The 15,832-nt window shown below is 44.0% G+C and overlaps 1 protein-coding gene across 3 annotated transcripts in view; it reads right to left on the bottom strand.

Annotated features, from left to right (window-relative positions):
- The window catches only part of PDS5A (PDS5 cohesin associated factor A), a 337,552-nt gene extending 322,118 nt beyond the window's left edge, over positions 1-15,434 (bottom strand). For all 3 annotated transcript variants that reach the window (XM_082258623.1, XM_082258625.1, XM_082258624.1), the window contains exons 1-2: positions 15,353-15,434; positions 14,710-14,896 (exon numbers count right to left, since the gene is read on the bottom strand). In XM_082258623.1, coding sequence (XP_082114749.1) covers positions 14,710-14,829 — 120 coding nt within the window. In that variant the 5' untranslated portion in view covers positions 14,830-14,896; positions 15,353-15,434. The remainder of the gene's footprint in view (positions 1-14,709; positions 14,897-15,352) is intronic.
- Positions 15,435-15,832: the final 398 nt, after the last annotated feature.

The raw sequence follows: 15,832 nt of genomic DNA, 5'->3' as shown, positions 1-15,832 counted from the left end.
GCAATTAATGAAGTGGTTAACAGATTATTGGTAAACTTTAGGCTCCATCTTTTTTAAAAAAATTAAATAAAAATGTATTGTCCGTTAATCCTGCCAGAAATTTGCTGTTTTTCCCCCACTTTGTGACAGCACTAAAAATCGCACAGAACCCTGCGCTAGTACAGCAGTGACCAGCTTCGATCAATGTGTGGCCTCCCCTGCTTCAGAGAAGGTGAATATTTTGACTATGTATGGCCAAGCCTAACTTCCACTCACACTTTAATAAAAAAATAAAAATAAATCACAACCCTAATGAAGGCATTACAAAAATACACAGCTACATAAAATCAGCTCACACTTTTAGGCCCTGTTCACACCTGAGCGTTTTTCAGGTCGTAAAACGCTCATCTCTTAACCACTTCTCCCTGGGTGGACGTCATATGACGTCCGTAAACTTTGCGGGGGTATACCGGGATGATGCCTCTAGCTAGAGGCATCATCCCGGTACCGTAGTTTAGAGCAGACGGTTGGCTTTCCGTCGGTAACGACCGATGCGGTCGATCGTTACCCGGGGGGGGGGGGGGGCACATCCCCCCCCCCCCCCTCCCGCGGCTTTTACCGGGGCTCCCGTCTGCCGGCTGGATGGAGTCCCGATCAATGCCAGAAACGGCTTTGATCGGGTCTCCGATGACGTAACCCGGAAGCGGCGTCCATGACGTCACTTTCGGGTTACTGTGCTGCAAAAAGGCGGCAAATTTGAAAAACGGCTGTATGCATACATGGAAGTGTAGTGGAGGGGTCTAGGGTCTTTTAGACCCTCGATCCCTCCATAAAGTGTACCTGTCACTGCATATTGCTGTCACAAGGGATGTTTACATTGCTTGTGACAGCAATAAAAGTGATCAGATTTTTTTTTTTTTTTTAAAAACTGTAATAAAGTTAAAAAAATTAATAAAATAAAAAGGGAAAAAAAAAATAAATTTAGCCGCCCCCGTCACCGTTAGCTCGTGCACGAAAAAAAAACGTATACGGAAGTCGAGCCGCAAATGAAATGGCTGTTCAAACCACACATGTGAAGTATCGCCGCGATCGCCAGAGCGTGCGCAACAATTTAGAAAAAAAGAGCTACACTCTAACTCTAAGCTGGTAACCGTTAAATAAATTTAAAGCGTCGCCTATTGAGATCTCTATTGACCGTAGTTAGTCGCCATCCCACGGGGGGGGCGCAATTTTAAACCGTAACATGTTGGGTATCTATTTACTCGGCGTGACATCTTTCACAATATACAAAAAAAAAAATGGGCTAACTTTACTGTTTAGTATTTTTTAAATGCAGTGAAATGTGATTTTTCAAAATTTTTCCAAAAAAATGGCGTTTTAATGACCGCTGCGCAAATACCGCGTGATAAAAAATATTGCAATGACCGCCATTTTATTCTCCAGAGTCTTTGCTAAAAAATATCTTTATATATATATATATATATATATATATATATATATATATATATATATATATATATATATATATATATATAATGTTTGGGGGTTCCAAGTAGTTTTCTAGGAAAAAATACTGGTTTTAACTTGTAAACAAAAAGTGTCCGAAATAGGCCTGGTGGGTAAGTGGTTAAGTTCCAAAATGCCCAACAAGCAAAATCCAATCCATTTCAATGGTCACTGAGCACATGAGCATTTTGTTGCCTGAAGCTCAAAAAAAATACATGAGCTTTTTTGGCAGATTACAAGCGTTTTTCGTCAGAGGTCGATGCCTGCCACCAAACACCTGCAAAAAACGTCTGAAAACGATATGCCCAGGTGTGAATGCAGCCTAAAGCGGAAGTAAATCTCTATTTTAACGTTACTAGCAAGCAGGTTGTCATGTCCAACATTTCCTGTTTTTATCTTTTATAAAAAAGATGCATCTCACCAGTCTACTAGCAATGTTTTTTTTCTAAATGTACACTGAGCCATACATGAGCAGCTCAGTGTACAAATGCTGAATCTGCCCGGACAGCAGGAGTTTTGTCACCCCAGCCAATCAAGAATGCTGTCAGCAGCCAGGATTGACCAACAAAGGGCATCCTGCATTGGCAAGTAAGTGTCATATTTGGTAAATATGCTTTGCAAAAACTGGGTGCTTGGCAGAGGATCTAAATTTTGAATGCTGTTCCCTATACAATTCAGGCAGAGAGCAAAGAACTGGTTGCCAGTATTTCCTATGGTCTCCCTTCCATGTATTCCTATCCATAACCCCCAATTACTCACCAACTGTACCTTGTCCACTGTCTGTGCAGAGATGGCCATCCTGGTAGAGGCAGGGCAAGAATTGCTCATGTCAAAGCCAAAGCATCTGCAAATCTTGTGAGACTAGCAGTCAGAGGCAGCAGACCCTTACATCCACACAGATACACAGCTATGAAGCTATAGGCACAGGACTGCCTAGGCATCCTCACACATTTTAAACTACTTAATCACAATCCACATTACCAGATGTTCCCCACAACATAGAACATGTTCACTTTATTTTCAATTGTAGGTAGATGAACAAAAGCTTTAGATACTCACCTCAAGCTCTTTCACCAACATCTTCTCCCCAGCTTCAGGGTCTTTGTCCATCTTGATGCACACAGAAGTTCATTAACCTCAGCAAGGATGCATGAAGACAATGTACACTGAACTAGGCATGCATGACTCCATGTACATTGTAATGCATCTTGTGAGGAGGAAGGTAAGAAGTCTTTATTGCAGAAGGGAATTTACTAAGACTGGAAAAGATCTGCATGGCAACCAATCAGCTTCTAGCTTTTCAAGGATTAACTGAACAAACTGAAGCCAGATTGGTAACTAAGCACAGATACTCCAGATTCTATCTGCTACAATTTTAGATACCATACTACCACCCTCCATATCTCGTCTGCAAATAAAGTTACAACTTTGTTTTTTTTTTTTACCACTTGCCGACCAGTCACGGACTGTACTGCGACAAAGTGGCTCGATTCCATCCAGCGACGTAGACCTACGTTGCTGGACTCCTCCCCTTGTGGGCGGCCCTCGCGCGCTGCCGGAGGCTCGCTCCCGCTGTTTTCAGTCACAGCGGGAGTCGGGCCAGGGGAGGAGCAGCAGCGATCGCCGCTGCTCTTCCCCGATCGTCGGGGAATCGAGTTTGGAGATCCGCCCGCTTGTGTAAACAAAGCGGGCGGATCTCCTAAGTGACAAACAGTGACAGATTGCAGGATTCAGCATAGCTGAACATGCAATCTGTCCCTGTGTCACTCAGTCACCTCCCCCCACACACGTTAGTAAGCACCAGGCATACATTAACCCCTCCCTCTCCAATAAAATTAACCCCTTCCCTGCCAGTGTCATTTTTACAGTAACAGTGCATATATATATAGCACTGATTACTGCAGTAATGTCACTGGTACCCCCAAAAGTGTAAAAAATGCCAGTCAAGGGTCCTTATTGTGATTTTTTTTTACCAAACATAGGTAGCAGAAAACAAATTGGCCAAAAATTTAAAAAATTTTAAATTTTTTTGGGGGGAATTTCATCAAAAAATTTGAAAAATATTGTTATTTTTTTTAAAATTGACGCTCTTTTTTTGTTTATAGCGCAAAAAGTAAAAATTGCACAGGTGATCAAATGCCACCAAAAGAAAGCTCTGTTTGTGGGGGAAAAAGAGGACGTAAATTTCGTTTGGGTACGGCGTCGCACGACCGCGCAATTGTCAGTCGCACAGTGCCGAATCGCAAAAAGTGGCCCAGATATAAGACATCAAAATCCTCCGGTGGCAAAGTGGTTAACCACTTAAGCCCCGGAAGATTTTACCCCCTTCCTGACCAGGGCCTATTTTGCGATTCGGCACTGCGTGATTTTAACGGACAATTGCGCGGTCGTGCGACACTGTACCCAAACGAATTTGACGTCCTTTTTTCCCCACAAACAGAGCTTTCTTTTGGTGGTATTTGATCACCTGTGCGATTTTTTGATCATGTGCTATAAACAAAAAAAAAAAAAGCGTCAATTTTGCAAAAATAGCAATATTTTTCACATTTTTTTTATATGAAATTCCCCAAAAAAAATGTAAGAATCAAAATATAACATTTTCGGCCAATTTGTTTTATGCTACATATGTTTGAAAAAAAAAAAAACGCAAAAAGCGTATTTTGATTGGTTTGCGCAAAAGTTATCGCGTTTACTAACAAAGGGAAAGATTTGTCATTTTTTTTTTTTACGCGTAATGGCGATTTTTTTTGCGGTACTGCGAAATTGCGGCGGACAGATCGGACCCTTGACTGACATTTTTGACACTTTTGGGGTTACCAGTGACATTTCTACAGTAATCAGTGCTATACATATGCACTGTTACTGTAAAATTACACTGGCAGTGAAGGGGTTACATTTTTTTGAGAGGGAGGGGCTGTGTGTGTCCCTAAAGGCGTGATTCTAACTGATTGGCTGTGGCTTGAGCTGTAGGAACAGTGATCAACGGTCCTACATAGTAGAACCATATGATCACTGTTTCTACACAGGGGAGAATGACAGGCGGCTTGTTTACATCAGCCGCCTGACTTTCTCCCGCTGTCACGGACGATCGCCGCTCCCTAGACCCTCACAGGCTAGCGACGTAGATCTACATGACTTTACGTCGGCAGTCAGCCCCTCACAGGCAAATAGTCGTGCGGCGGTCGGCAAGTGGTTAAATACGTTCAAAAGTGGTTGTAAACAGCAGACCTGTAAAATGGAAAAAAGGATATCCCTCCATAGTGTGTACTTGTATCTATTCATAACACTTCTGACAAGTTTTCCTGGCACCAGGAGGAAAAAAAGGTGACAGGTAAGGGAACTCCAGCTAATTGACAGCTTCAGCTGTTTCTGTGTGAAAGTGGGTGTGTCTCTTCCCTCCAATCAGCTCTTAGATCTTTCCTCACTGAGCTCTGCAGTGTGTCATTTCAGCTCTCTGTCCCATTTTCTGACAGACAAAAGTCTGCCCTTTGAATGGATGTAGAGAAGAGGAGGCTTCAGATAGACAGGTACAGCTAACGTAGGAGGATTTGTTTAATCTATGTGTATTATCTGAGGTCAGTCACTTCACTGGGTATTTGGAAGGGTTTACAACCACTTTTAGCCAGAACTTGACAAAACCCCAGGCACCAGGTTGCTATGGCGCCAAGAAGTTTACGCCCAATTTCTCCCTGCCCGTTATGTATCTGAGGGCCTGGGACAGCAGGTGCCGCTGTGTAGAGGGAGGGAGGAGAGCAGACAAACATAGCATGCACTCCTACCATTCTGAATGTTCTCCAATAGGATTGCAAGGATACCGATATCGGTGCCGATACCAAGCAATTCCAGGAGTAGCATTACTCGTGGAAATGCACCGATACAATACAATACCTACTGGCTCAGTTCTTTCAGCTGTCGACAGGATTCACCCACTGACAACTGAAATGTACACAAAAACAGATAAATGTGATTAAAACCAGGGACAGCTTCTGCTAGGGCTCCTTGTAGGATAAGAGTGCTCCCCTGCTGGGTCTCTGCTCCATGACCAGCCTGCAGTGCAGCTCAAGCACAAGAGGAGAGAACTGGGACGAAGCCAGCAGTCAGATGTGCAGAATGAGGAAGGGAACTGTGAGGCGGGTGCAACTGATGCCCTGCATGGAAGTCCTTCTTGCCCTGATATCACCATCCTCCCAGACTGTCGGGATCTATTGCAAGTGGACAGATAGCAGCGCTGCTCTTCCTCCCAGGTAATGGGAGAAGAAAAGGCAGCATGTTGCACAAAGATCAGCAGTAGGTAGTGCAGTGGGGGGAACTGGTGTGCAGGGGGTAAGGGCACAGTGAAGAAAAGAGGGTGTGTGTGGGAAGACAGGCATTCAGTGTAGTACAGTGGGGAAAAGCAGTGCAGGGGGGGGACAGTGGGAGCCTGGGAAATGGGTATCAGTAATTGGTATCAGCGAGTACTTAAAGTATCAGTACTGGTAGCCAAAAAAGTGTTATGGGTGCATTCCTATTCTCCAGCACCCAAGAGAAGTGTATTGAGCCATATTACTCAACATACACAGCCATATGTTTTGCACTGGGTCAAGCTAAAATAAGAAAGGACAGTCGCATCTGTTTACAGTAACAAACTCTGTTTCATTTAACATGGCCACATAATACACATATTACAGAAGCAACATGGGAGATTCGGTGACGTGACATCTAGGAACATGTATGAAAGATGTTCTTCCCTCTCATGGGCAGCAGCAGTTTAACCACTTAAGGACTGGGCCTATTTATGAAACTCATTGTTTACAAGTTAAAATATTTATTTTGCTAGAAAATTACTTGGAATCCCCAAACATTTTTTTTTTTTAGCAGAGACCCCATAGACTAGAGAATAAAATGGAGATAATTGCAATATTTTTTTATCACCATATTTGCGCAGCGGTCTTACAAACTCAATTTTTTTTGCAAAAAAATACACTTTATGGAATTAAGAAAATACAGCCCAGTTTTTTTCTATAATGTGAAAGATAATGTTACGCCGAGTAAATAGATACCCAACATGTCATGCTTTAAAATTGCGCACGCTCGCAGAATGGCGACAAACATTGGTACTTAAAAATCTCCATGGGCAACATTTTAAAAGTTTCTACAAGTTACCAGTTTAGAGTTATAGAGGAGGTCTAGAATTATTGCTCTCGCTCTAACAATCGCGGCGATACCTCACGTGTGGTTTGAACACTGTTTACATATGTGGTTCGCTTCTGCGGGCAAGCTAAAAGGGACGGGGCGCTTTAATTTTTTTAACTTTTATTTTTACACTATTCCTTTAATATAAAAAAATTTGATCACCTTTATTCCTTTTACAAGGAATGTAAACATTTTTTAAAGAAATAAGCAGGACAAGACCTCTTTATTGTCATATCTGGGGTCAAAAAGACCTAAGAACTCACACCTACACTAAAAAGCCCAAAAAAAAAAAAAAAAAAAAAAAAAAAAAAAAGCATTTTTCCATGATGAAAAGGCCGTTGGGAGGAAGCGGCGTTTGTCGTCGCCCTGGTCCTCCAAGGCCATAGAGTCGAGTGGGGGCCATCTTGCCCTCACACGACTTCCTGCCTAAGAGGAGAGAGGACCGGATCGTTTTCCCCGCTACCGATGGCTCGCGAAAGTGGCGGGAGGGGCACCTCTCCCGCACCCATAAAGATGATCCGGCGGCGAATCTGCCGCTGAGACCACCTGTATGGTAAAGCGGACCGCCGTTTAAAAAAATACCGGGGTTATGGCAGTTATCTGCTGCCATAACCCAAGAATTTAACATCAAAGTACTGACAAATATACAGTGGCTGGTCTGGAAGTGGTTAATCATGTTCCCACATTTATAGCAGGCTGTACAGCTTTTTATACCATTACACACAGCCGAACTTCCCCATTACCACTACCACAGCACACCTTTAACAGGTTTCTGACAGTGGTCATAGCAAAAAGGGGCCAACAGGAACAGGCAACAAACTTCCGCTTGGATTGTCTAATTGTCTAGGCCCTCCAGGTCGAAGTGGGAAGCAGGAGCAAATACTTGTCAAAAAAAAAAACAATACTAAAAAAAAAAGCTGTATTGCACACATTCAATTCCTGCCTCTTTTGCATTTCTTGTACCACCTTGAATGATGTTATATCAATGCACACTCACTGTCCTAACAGGTGAGTAAACACGATTTTTATGTAAAGGCACATTTTACCAAAGCAATAGTACAGTGGATATTGGCACTTGTCCCATAAATATTTCTATTTGAACATTTACAGCACTATAGCCAACCTGTCATCTGTTGTGCTAGCAAAAATCACTAGACTCCCCATTAATACTTACTGAAAAAAAAAAAAACTGAATGCCATCCGTAGTGCCATTTTGTCCTGTTGGCAGAACACGATTACTGCTGGAGGCTACAGTTGCTGGCAGTATTTAAATGTACAAAAAAACCAACAGGCTGGTTACTGGAACAATCAGACTGCCCATAGATGGATCAAATCTCAACTGGTCCTTGCTTAACCAGCTGATCATCGATCCATGTATGGCCAGCTTAAATCATGGACTTGGTAAAACAAGAGGTTTGACTTCAATGTTGTATGATTGCAAGCATGTTCTGGGTCACTGATTAAGATTATCTACAGCAGGGAGTGCCAGGCAACCAGCATTTTCAAAAAGGTCAGCAATGCCAGATTACATCTGTTTTACATCACATGTTCAAACAAGGGCAACATAATGACAAAACAAGGATATGTTTCTGAAAATTGTAATGCCATGCAGCACATTCACAGCATTGTAATCAAATCTAAAGACATGGCTAAAGTGAATGTACCACACTCATTATACACACACACACACACAATTCACCAAAGTAGACCAAAACGTGCTTATTTTTACTTCATACCTGCAAACTACCCACAAAGAATAAATTCAGTGTTCGGTTTGCATCAATGTGGAGCATTACTTCCCAACCTCACTTTATTGCAGGCATAGCAGACTGTAAACAGACTAGATCTAAAGGGGAAAAAACTAAGGCCTCAAGCACCCTTGATGTTTCTGCAGCTGCTTCTAGGGGCATCAGGGTGGTTTTTTTTTTTCGTGCCTCCCTTGCATATTATCCTGTGTCCAAGCAACCAGACATTTGGAAGTGTTTAGTAGCAGAGGCTTTTATTGGCAGTAAAATAAAAAACACTGCCAGTGTGTTCAGGAGCAGCAGTCTTGGCAAAATAAAAAAAAATAAAAAAACCCACATGCTTCACCTGGTTAAATGCAAATAAGCATGTTTATCACTTGAGAGTTAATTCATTTTAACCACTTGCCGAACACCCACCGTAGTTATACTGTGGTAGGTAAGCTCTGTTACGTGTAATGACGTACATGTATGTCGCTTTGTGTAGCTAAAGGGGGAGCCAATCAGCGGGTCCAGCGGCTGCGATGTCCCCCGGGCAACCGCGATCACTCCCCATAGAGATAGAACGACGGTCTGCCAAAGTAAACACGCCAGACCGTTCTGTCAGTGAAAAAATGGCCTGGTCATTAAGGGGGTAAAACCTTCCGGTCCTTAACTACTTCCGGCCCACGCTATAGCCGAAGTACGGCTACAGCGCGGGCTCTAATTTCCGGGAGGCAGTCTTTATACGACCTCCCAGTAACAGGCTCCCCGCGCGCTCCCGTGAGCGTGCATCGGGGAAGATCTGTGTCGGCCGTGTCCCTTGGACACAGCCAATCACAGATCGTGGTGAATGGCCAATCACAGCGGCCATTTACCACATGATCGGACCGTGCAATGAGAGATGATCTCATATGTAAACATATGAGATCAACTCTCATCGCCAGCTCTCTTCCTCACACAGAAACTGCAGTGTGAGGAAGAGGAGAGCCTGATCACCGGTAAGGGGACACAAAGGAAGGTAATCAGGGCACTGATCACCAGTGCCCTGATTACAGAAGAGGGGAAAAAATGCCACAACTGCCCACAGTGCCCGCCATCAGTGCCCATAGTGCTGCCAGTCAGTGCCTGCTCATCTAGGCACTGACTAGCAGCACTATGGGCACTGAGTGTGGGCACTGATGGTGCTGCCCATCAGTGCTGATCAGTGCCACCCGTCAGTATCCATCAGTGTCGCCTCTCAGTGCCCAGCAGTGCCACCTCTCAGTGCCCAGCAGTGATGCATATTAGTACCTCCTCATCAGTGCCGCCCCATCAGTGAAGGAGAAAAATGTATTTTATTTTCAAAATTTACTCTTTTTTTTTGTAAGAAAGAAAAAAGCCAGAGGTGATTAAATACCACCAAAAGAAAGCTCTATTTGTGCGAAAAAAATGATAAAAATTTCATATGGGTACAGTGTAGCATGACCGCGCAATTGTCATTCAAAGCGTGACAGCGCTGAAAGCTGAAAATAGGCCTGGGCAGGAAGGGGGTATAAGTGCCCAGTAGGCAAGTGGTTAAGTGGTTAATGGCCAGAATAAATTATCAGTCTGGGTGGAGGGAATGCTAGATGTACTAGAATAAGATTTAAATATAAATGAAAGCCAAGCTCCAGATAACACTTTTTAAGCAGTTACAGCAGTTTTCCTTTGGGGGCGGGGGGGGGGTAAAGGTTTTACATAAATATATAAAAAGATGACCATTGTAAGCACCTCTACTAGTGTTAAATGGTTTGCCTCATTTCACTAACTGAAACATACTGCTGGAGAGCTTGTTCTATTGAGAAACTAATAAAAAAAACAGACTTACTGGATGGATTACAAGGTGAAATTAGGAGGACTGAAAAGAAGATGAATTTATTTCTTGCACCTGCTAACACTGTTGTATATACCCGTTTATATTTTGAGACCACATGGTTTGCTGTATTCCCATGGCTTTTATTTCACTCTGTTCGTTCCATTTCATTTCTTTTTTTTTTTTTTTCAATGAAGCACCCTTTTGATTAATAAAAAAAAAAAAAAAAAGAAGATGAATGCAGCCATCACATCTAAGAAATGGTAAGCTAAAGAGGTTTGCTTTCGAGTTCAATATGGTTTAATTTGTCAATAGCCATACATCAGAAAAGACAGCACAATTTTTATAAAAGGTCAGGGACCTTTTCCCTGTTTCCATCAGCTCATTTGAATAAATAGGATGCAGTACCCGTGCTAATGTGTGCCGCACAATCCGCACAAGTGTGAACTTAGACTTAAAGTGGAAATTCGTGTAAACTCCAAGTATACCTCAATCTACTCCCAGCCCTATTCTATCTACACTGTAAAGGAAAAAGTTGTGTACTTACCTATGCTGAGGGCGCTCTGGTTCTGTCACGTTTGGGTGCCAGCACTGGCTTCAGTGAAGAGGAGAGACCACCGGCCATGGCTACGACGTCATCCATAGGCTTACTATTGGGGGCATCCATTGTCTGCTGTCCCTCCCCTATACTGAAGTATACAGATCCTTCTTTTCTCAGGGTGAATCGAATAGGCTTAGAATGGGGGGTGGAAGTAGATTTAGGTATAGTGTTTGACTGAACTTCCACTTTAACCTCTTGCTGACCTCTAGCAGTACATTTACTGCTGCTGCGATCCAGCCCCAAGAACAACGACCTACCCCTACGCCACCAAGCACTTCCTGGTTTAGAGACGCGCATGCGTGTGCCCCCAGCATGGGTTTAACAGCAGGTTACAGCCAATCATTTTTGCTTTATACCGGATCAGCTATGGCCAATCATAGTACAGAGATCTGTGTGTTGGTAAACACAACACACAGATCGGGCTGGATTTCTGCCTGCCATCAGTTATCGATCAAGACTGAAAGCAAGGAAAGCCTCAAGACAGAATCTGTAAGTAAAAGCAGCACACACACACTGGTTAGGAACTCAGTTAACCCCTTGATTGCCCTCCTGATCACTCCTTCCAGCCCGTGTCACTAGTACAATGTACAATAGTATCGCTGATCAATGTATTAGTGTCACTAGCTACATCAGTGTCCCTCCCAGTTAGTGCCAATGTCCCTCCCAGTCAGTGCCCATTTCACACCACCCTGTAAGTCGCTGATCACTGCCATTACTAGTGGTGTCTATATGGATCAGTACCTTGATCATGAGCAGAACTATACTACTTTTTTTCTTAACTGTTCTGAACTGCAATGATGTGGCCTACGCCCATAGATTACCTTGATTTTGGGCAGTCTATGCAGTTGAAGAGCAGTTCAAAAAAACGCATCCAACTGCGTTCCTGTGAATGGGCCCTTACTCTGGCAAAAATGGAAGAAAGAAAAAAAAAAAAAAAAAAAAAAAAAAAACTTTTGCTAGTTCTTTAACTTTTACCCCCTTAACCACTTAAGCCCCGGAGGATTTGGCTGCTAAAGGACCAGGGTTTTTTTTGCGATTTTTTACTGCGTGACTTTAACGGACAATTGCGCGGTAGTGCGACGCTGTACCTAAACGAATTTGACGTCCTTTTTTTCCCACAAACAGAGCTTTCTTTTGGCGGTATTTGATCACCTGTGCGATTTTTTGATCACGCGCTATAAACAAAAAAAGTGTAAATTTTGCAAAAATAACAATATTTTTCACATTTTTTTATATGAAATTCCCCCCAAAAAAAAAAGTAGAAATCAAAATTTTTTAACATTTTTCGGCCAATTTGTTTTATGCTACCTATGTTTGGTAAAAAAAATTGCAAAAAGCGTATTTTGATTGGTTTGCGCAAAAGTTATCGCGTTTACTAACAAAGGGAAAGATTTTTGTCGTTTTTTTTTAACGCATAATGGCGGCGATCTGCGATTTTTTTTTCGGTACTGCGACATTGCGGCGGACAGATTGGACCCTTGACTGACATCGAGTCCGCCGGTCACACGCACTGACTTGTCTGTGAACGAGCCGCGGCGGGCGCGCGCCCGCCCGCGATAGGCTCGCAAGTCAGTGACAGGCGAGTGACGTACCGATACGTCACTCTGCCTGGCCGGGGCTGACCGCCGCAGTATATAGTCGTGCGGCGGTCGGCAACCGGTTAATGAACAGGCATTTTTTTGCGTTATGGCACTGCGTTACTTTAAAGAGACATTTGCACGGTCGTGCCACACTGTACCCAAATAAATCTGATGTCCTTGCTAATCCCATATCGAAAGTGAATAGGTTACTCAATATACGAAAATTCTCATACAAAAAAAATTTTACTTCAGAAGTGATGTGATGTGTTGAATTGTTTTTATGTATTCTTTCATTTCTGAGCATGTGTAGTTTTGCTCTTATGATTCTTTTCGTAGGACAACTGTACTAAACAATAATTGGACGTTGTGTTCATGTATGATAAAATATAGCCTGTACATCCAGTTTTTGTTGGCCGTAAATTTGGAATCATCTGTTGAAAGCACCATACCAACGATCCGAAAATCGGCAGATCGTTTGTGATTTTACTTCTGATTTTCTTATCATGTGTACTGGTCTTAACTGGGTGTGGGGAGGGGATTGCTCTAACCGGGGGAAAAAAGAAATGCGATACACTGCTCTAACCACAAAATAGCAGCTAACACAAGCAACTGACATAAGTTATCAAAAGGAGCAAATATCTATATAAAACGTGTAGCGCTGAAAAGAAGTAATAAAGTGAAAAAAAATCACTAAAAAAAAAAAAAAAAAATAATAAAAATTAAATAGAATATACGAGTCCCAAGTGATGATCATGAAGATTAAAATCCAGGGTGATGAGCGTAGTCACAATGGATGCTAGATCCCAACACCAATAAGGAAACAGAAATATGCGCTTACCAGAAGGGCTGGACCCAAAATACCGTATAGCAAATGGGTCAGATGGGCTCATAAGAGGATAGGTGAATCTTCAAATGAGTGCTGCAGCCACAGATGTTCAAATTTGCAATAGTAGGATGAAATGAAGTAAGATGAAAACTCTCATTCTCCTCATGACATGGAAAGGATACACAAAAAGGAAGCAAACAGTGTAAATCCGCTTAAAATATTTTATTAATAAAAATAAGGGATACAAACATCCAGGAGCAAAAGCATATGAAAGACACATAGATCAGGCAATGTGCCTGACATTTACCTTTGATAAAGTCCTATCTGATGAAACACGTCAAAACTTTGCCTAAGACAGCCAGGACCATGCCAAAGATTGCCTGATCTATATGTCTCTTTCATATGCTCTTGCTATACGGTATTTTGGATCCAGCCCTTCTGGTAAGCGCGTATTTCTGTTTCCTTATTGGTGTTGGGATCTAGCATCCATTGTGACCACGCACATCACCCTGGATTTTAATCTAAACTATCATAAATTGGGACTCATTATTCTACTTAGATATTGTTATATTCACGTGTCACTTCTTTTCAGACCTACACATGTGTATATGTGTGTGCATGTATGTGTGTGTATATATATATATATATATATATATATATATATATATATATACACACACACACATACATACATACACACACACACTAACCGGGGGAAGACAGATATCAGTATTCCTGCTTAGCAGAAACACAAGATCTCCATCTTCCTCCCTGTCAGAATGGCAATCTGCCTTGTTTACATTGGCAGACCGCTATTCTGTGTCTTACGATTGCGGGTGGCCGGCGGACATTGGGTCCACGGGACCCATTGACTGGCTTCCTCTAGCCAATCAGCGCACACGCCACCTGGAGCCCCTGTATGAAATGAAGTAGAGGTACATGATTTTGCACAGGGGGGGGGGGGGGTTTACTTGCCGCAGTAAAAGTACGTTAAGCGTTTGGCATGTGGTTAAGGGCCTGTTCACATCAGAATGCTTGCAGGAAAGGCACATTAAGAACGTACGAGTGTCAGTAACTGTTAACAGTATCCCAAAACGCATCTAACAAATGCAGCAGGTCTGCAGCCAAACTGCATGGCACGGCACTACCATATGGTTTACAGTACCATTTTTAAAAGTTGTGCCTGTCGTAAATACGGCACCCCTACTGAAATGAACAGGCTGTCAAAAAGCGGTGTGAAGCAGCTCCTCGGGTCACCACACACATTACAATCTCCCCATACAATCAACTTTATATTTACCAAATCTATGTAATATGAAGACCTACCTCATCTATCCACACAGGGCCTTACATTATACAAAAAAGGCCTGCCTTGTGTCTCCTCATCTATAGAGATGTGAGATTGTAAAGAAACAAACTAATCATAATAATCTATAATACATGAACAGCCTGGTAGGACACACAGAGAAGGCCTGAGGCCGGCTACTCACTTTGAGCCTCTTGACAACCTCATCGTTGGTGATCTTGTCGGTGATCTCCTTGACCCCGGGCGGATAGATGATGATCTTGGCTTCGGCGGCTTTGGTCTGGCCTGTAGTCGGGAAGTCCATTCTGCCAGGTGGTGCTGGAGGTGGAGGGGACGGCGGTGGTTCCTCTTCCGCGCTCCTCTAGCGGCCTCTATCGGTCACAAAACAAAATGTCACCACCACGGTGTATGGAACAAAAACAGCCCGGCCAGATGCCCCTCTGATCCCGGACAGAACGCGGGGCCGTGTGGGGGAGTGGAGGAGGAGAGGCCCGGGGTAGGGGGTGGGTGAAGGCCCAGGCCGGGGGGTAGTAGTTGGGAAGTACACTGGGCTCTGGGTTGGTAAGGAGGGAGGCCTCTGAGGGGACGGGACGCTGCCAAGGATCCGAGCACCCTGAGGAGGCCCCGGCCTACACTGCAGGCCTCACTCCAGCCTAGATAGTACTGCGGCCCTCAAACTGCAGGGGGGACTACAAGTCCCAGAGTGCCGGCCCAACCCGTACTTCCTCAGGAGTTGAAGGGCCCCGAAAGAGTAAGTCAACGTCACCCGGAGACCAGCTGCCCGTAGGACTTCTCACTAGCGCCCCCTACTGTGTTCAGCTTCTTACCTCCAGCAGAGGAGGACGAGCTCCCCCTGCATGTATCCGGCGCCCGGTGTGTCGGGGCGGCTCTCAGGAGGGGGGGAGGGGGAAGGCCTCTCTGCGTGCACCTAGCTCCTCTGACTGGAATCTTCCAACGCCGCGAGACGGACACGTGACTCCCAACCGGACTCTGTCCTGGTCAGAGGCGGGAATGCCGGGGTTTCGGTGAAGGAAGAAGAGGGGAGAGGAATAGGAGGGGACGGACACGCGCTCAGGCTCGCGGCCGCCACGCTCACTCACGCCGTTCCTGTCCTGGAGTTGCTTCGCGGAGGAAACCGGGGCAGGGTGCGGGCGGACAGCGACCCCTAGTGGTTGGCGCCAAACTGTGGCGGAGAGGTGCAAGGCAAGTCCAGGAAACAAAACCTCTGTCACCTTGCTGGGGATGATCATGTGTCTGGCGGGCACAGAGGGGGGTGGTCTGGAGAGTTCCTGGAAAGACACCTTTCC

This window comes from Pelophylax lessonae (genome assembly GCF_965119305.1).
Source record: "Pelophylax lessonae genome assembly, chromosome: 1".
Lineage (NCBI taxonomy): Eukaryota > Metazoa > Chordata > Amphibia > Anura > Ranidae > Pelophylax > Pelophylax lessonae.
The sequence above is the reverse complement of the archived record's forward strand: the minus strand, read 5'-3'. Positions and strand labels throughout refer to the sequence as shown.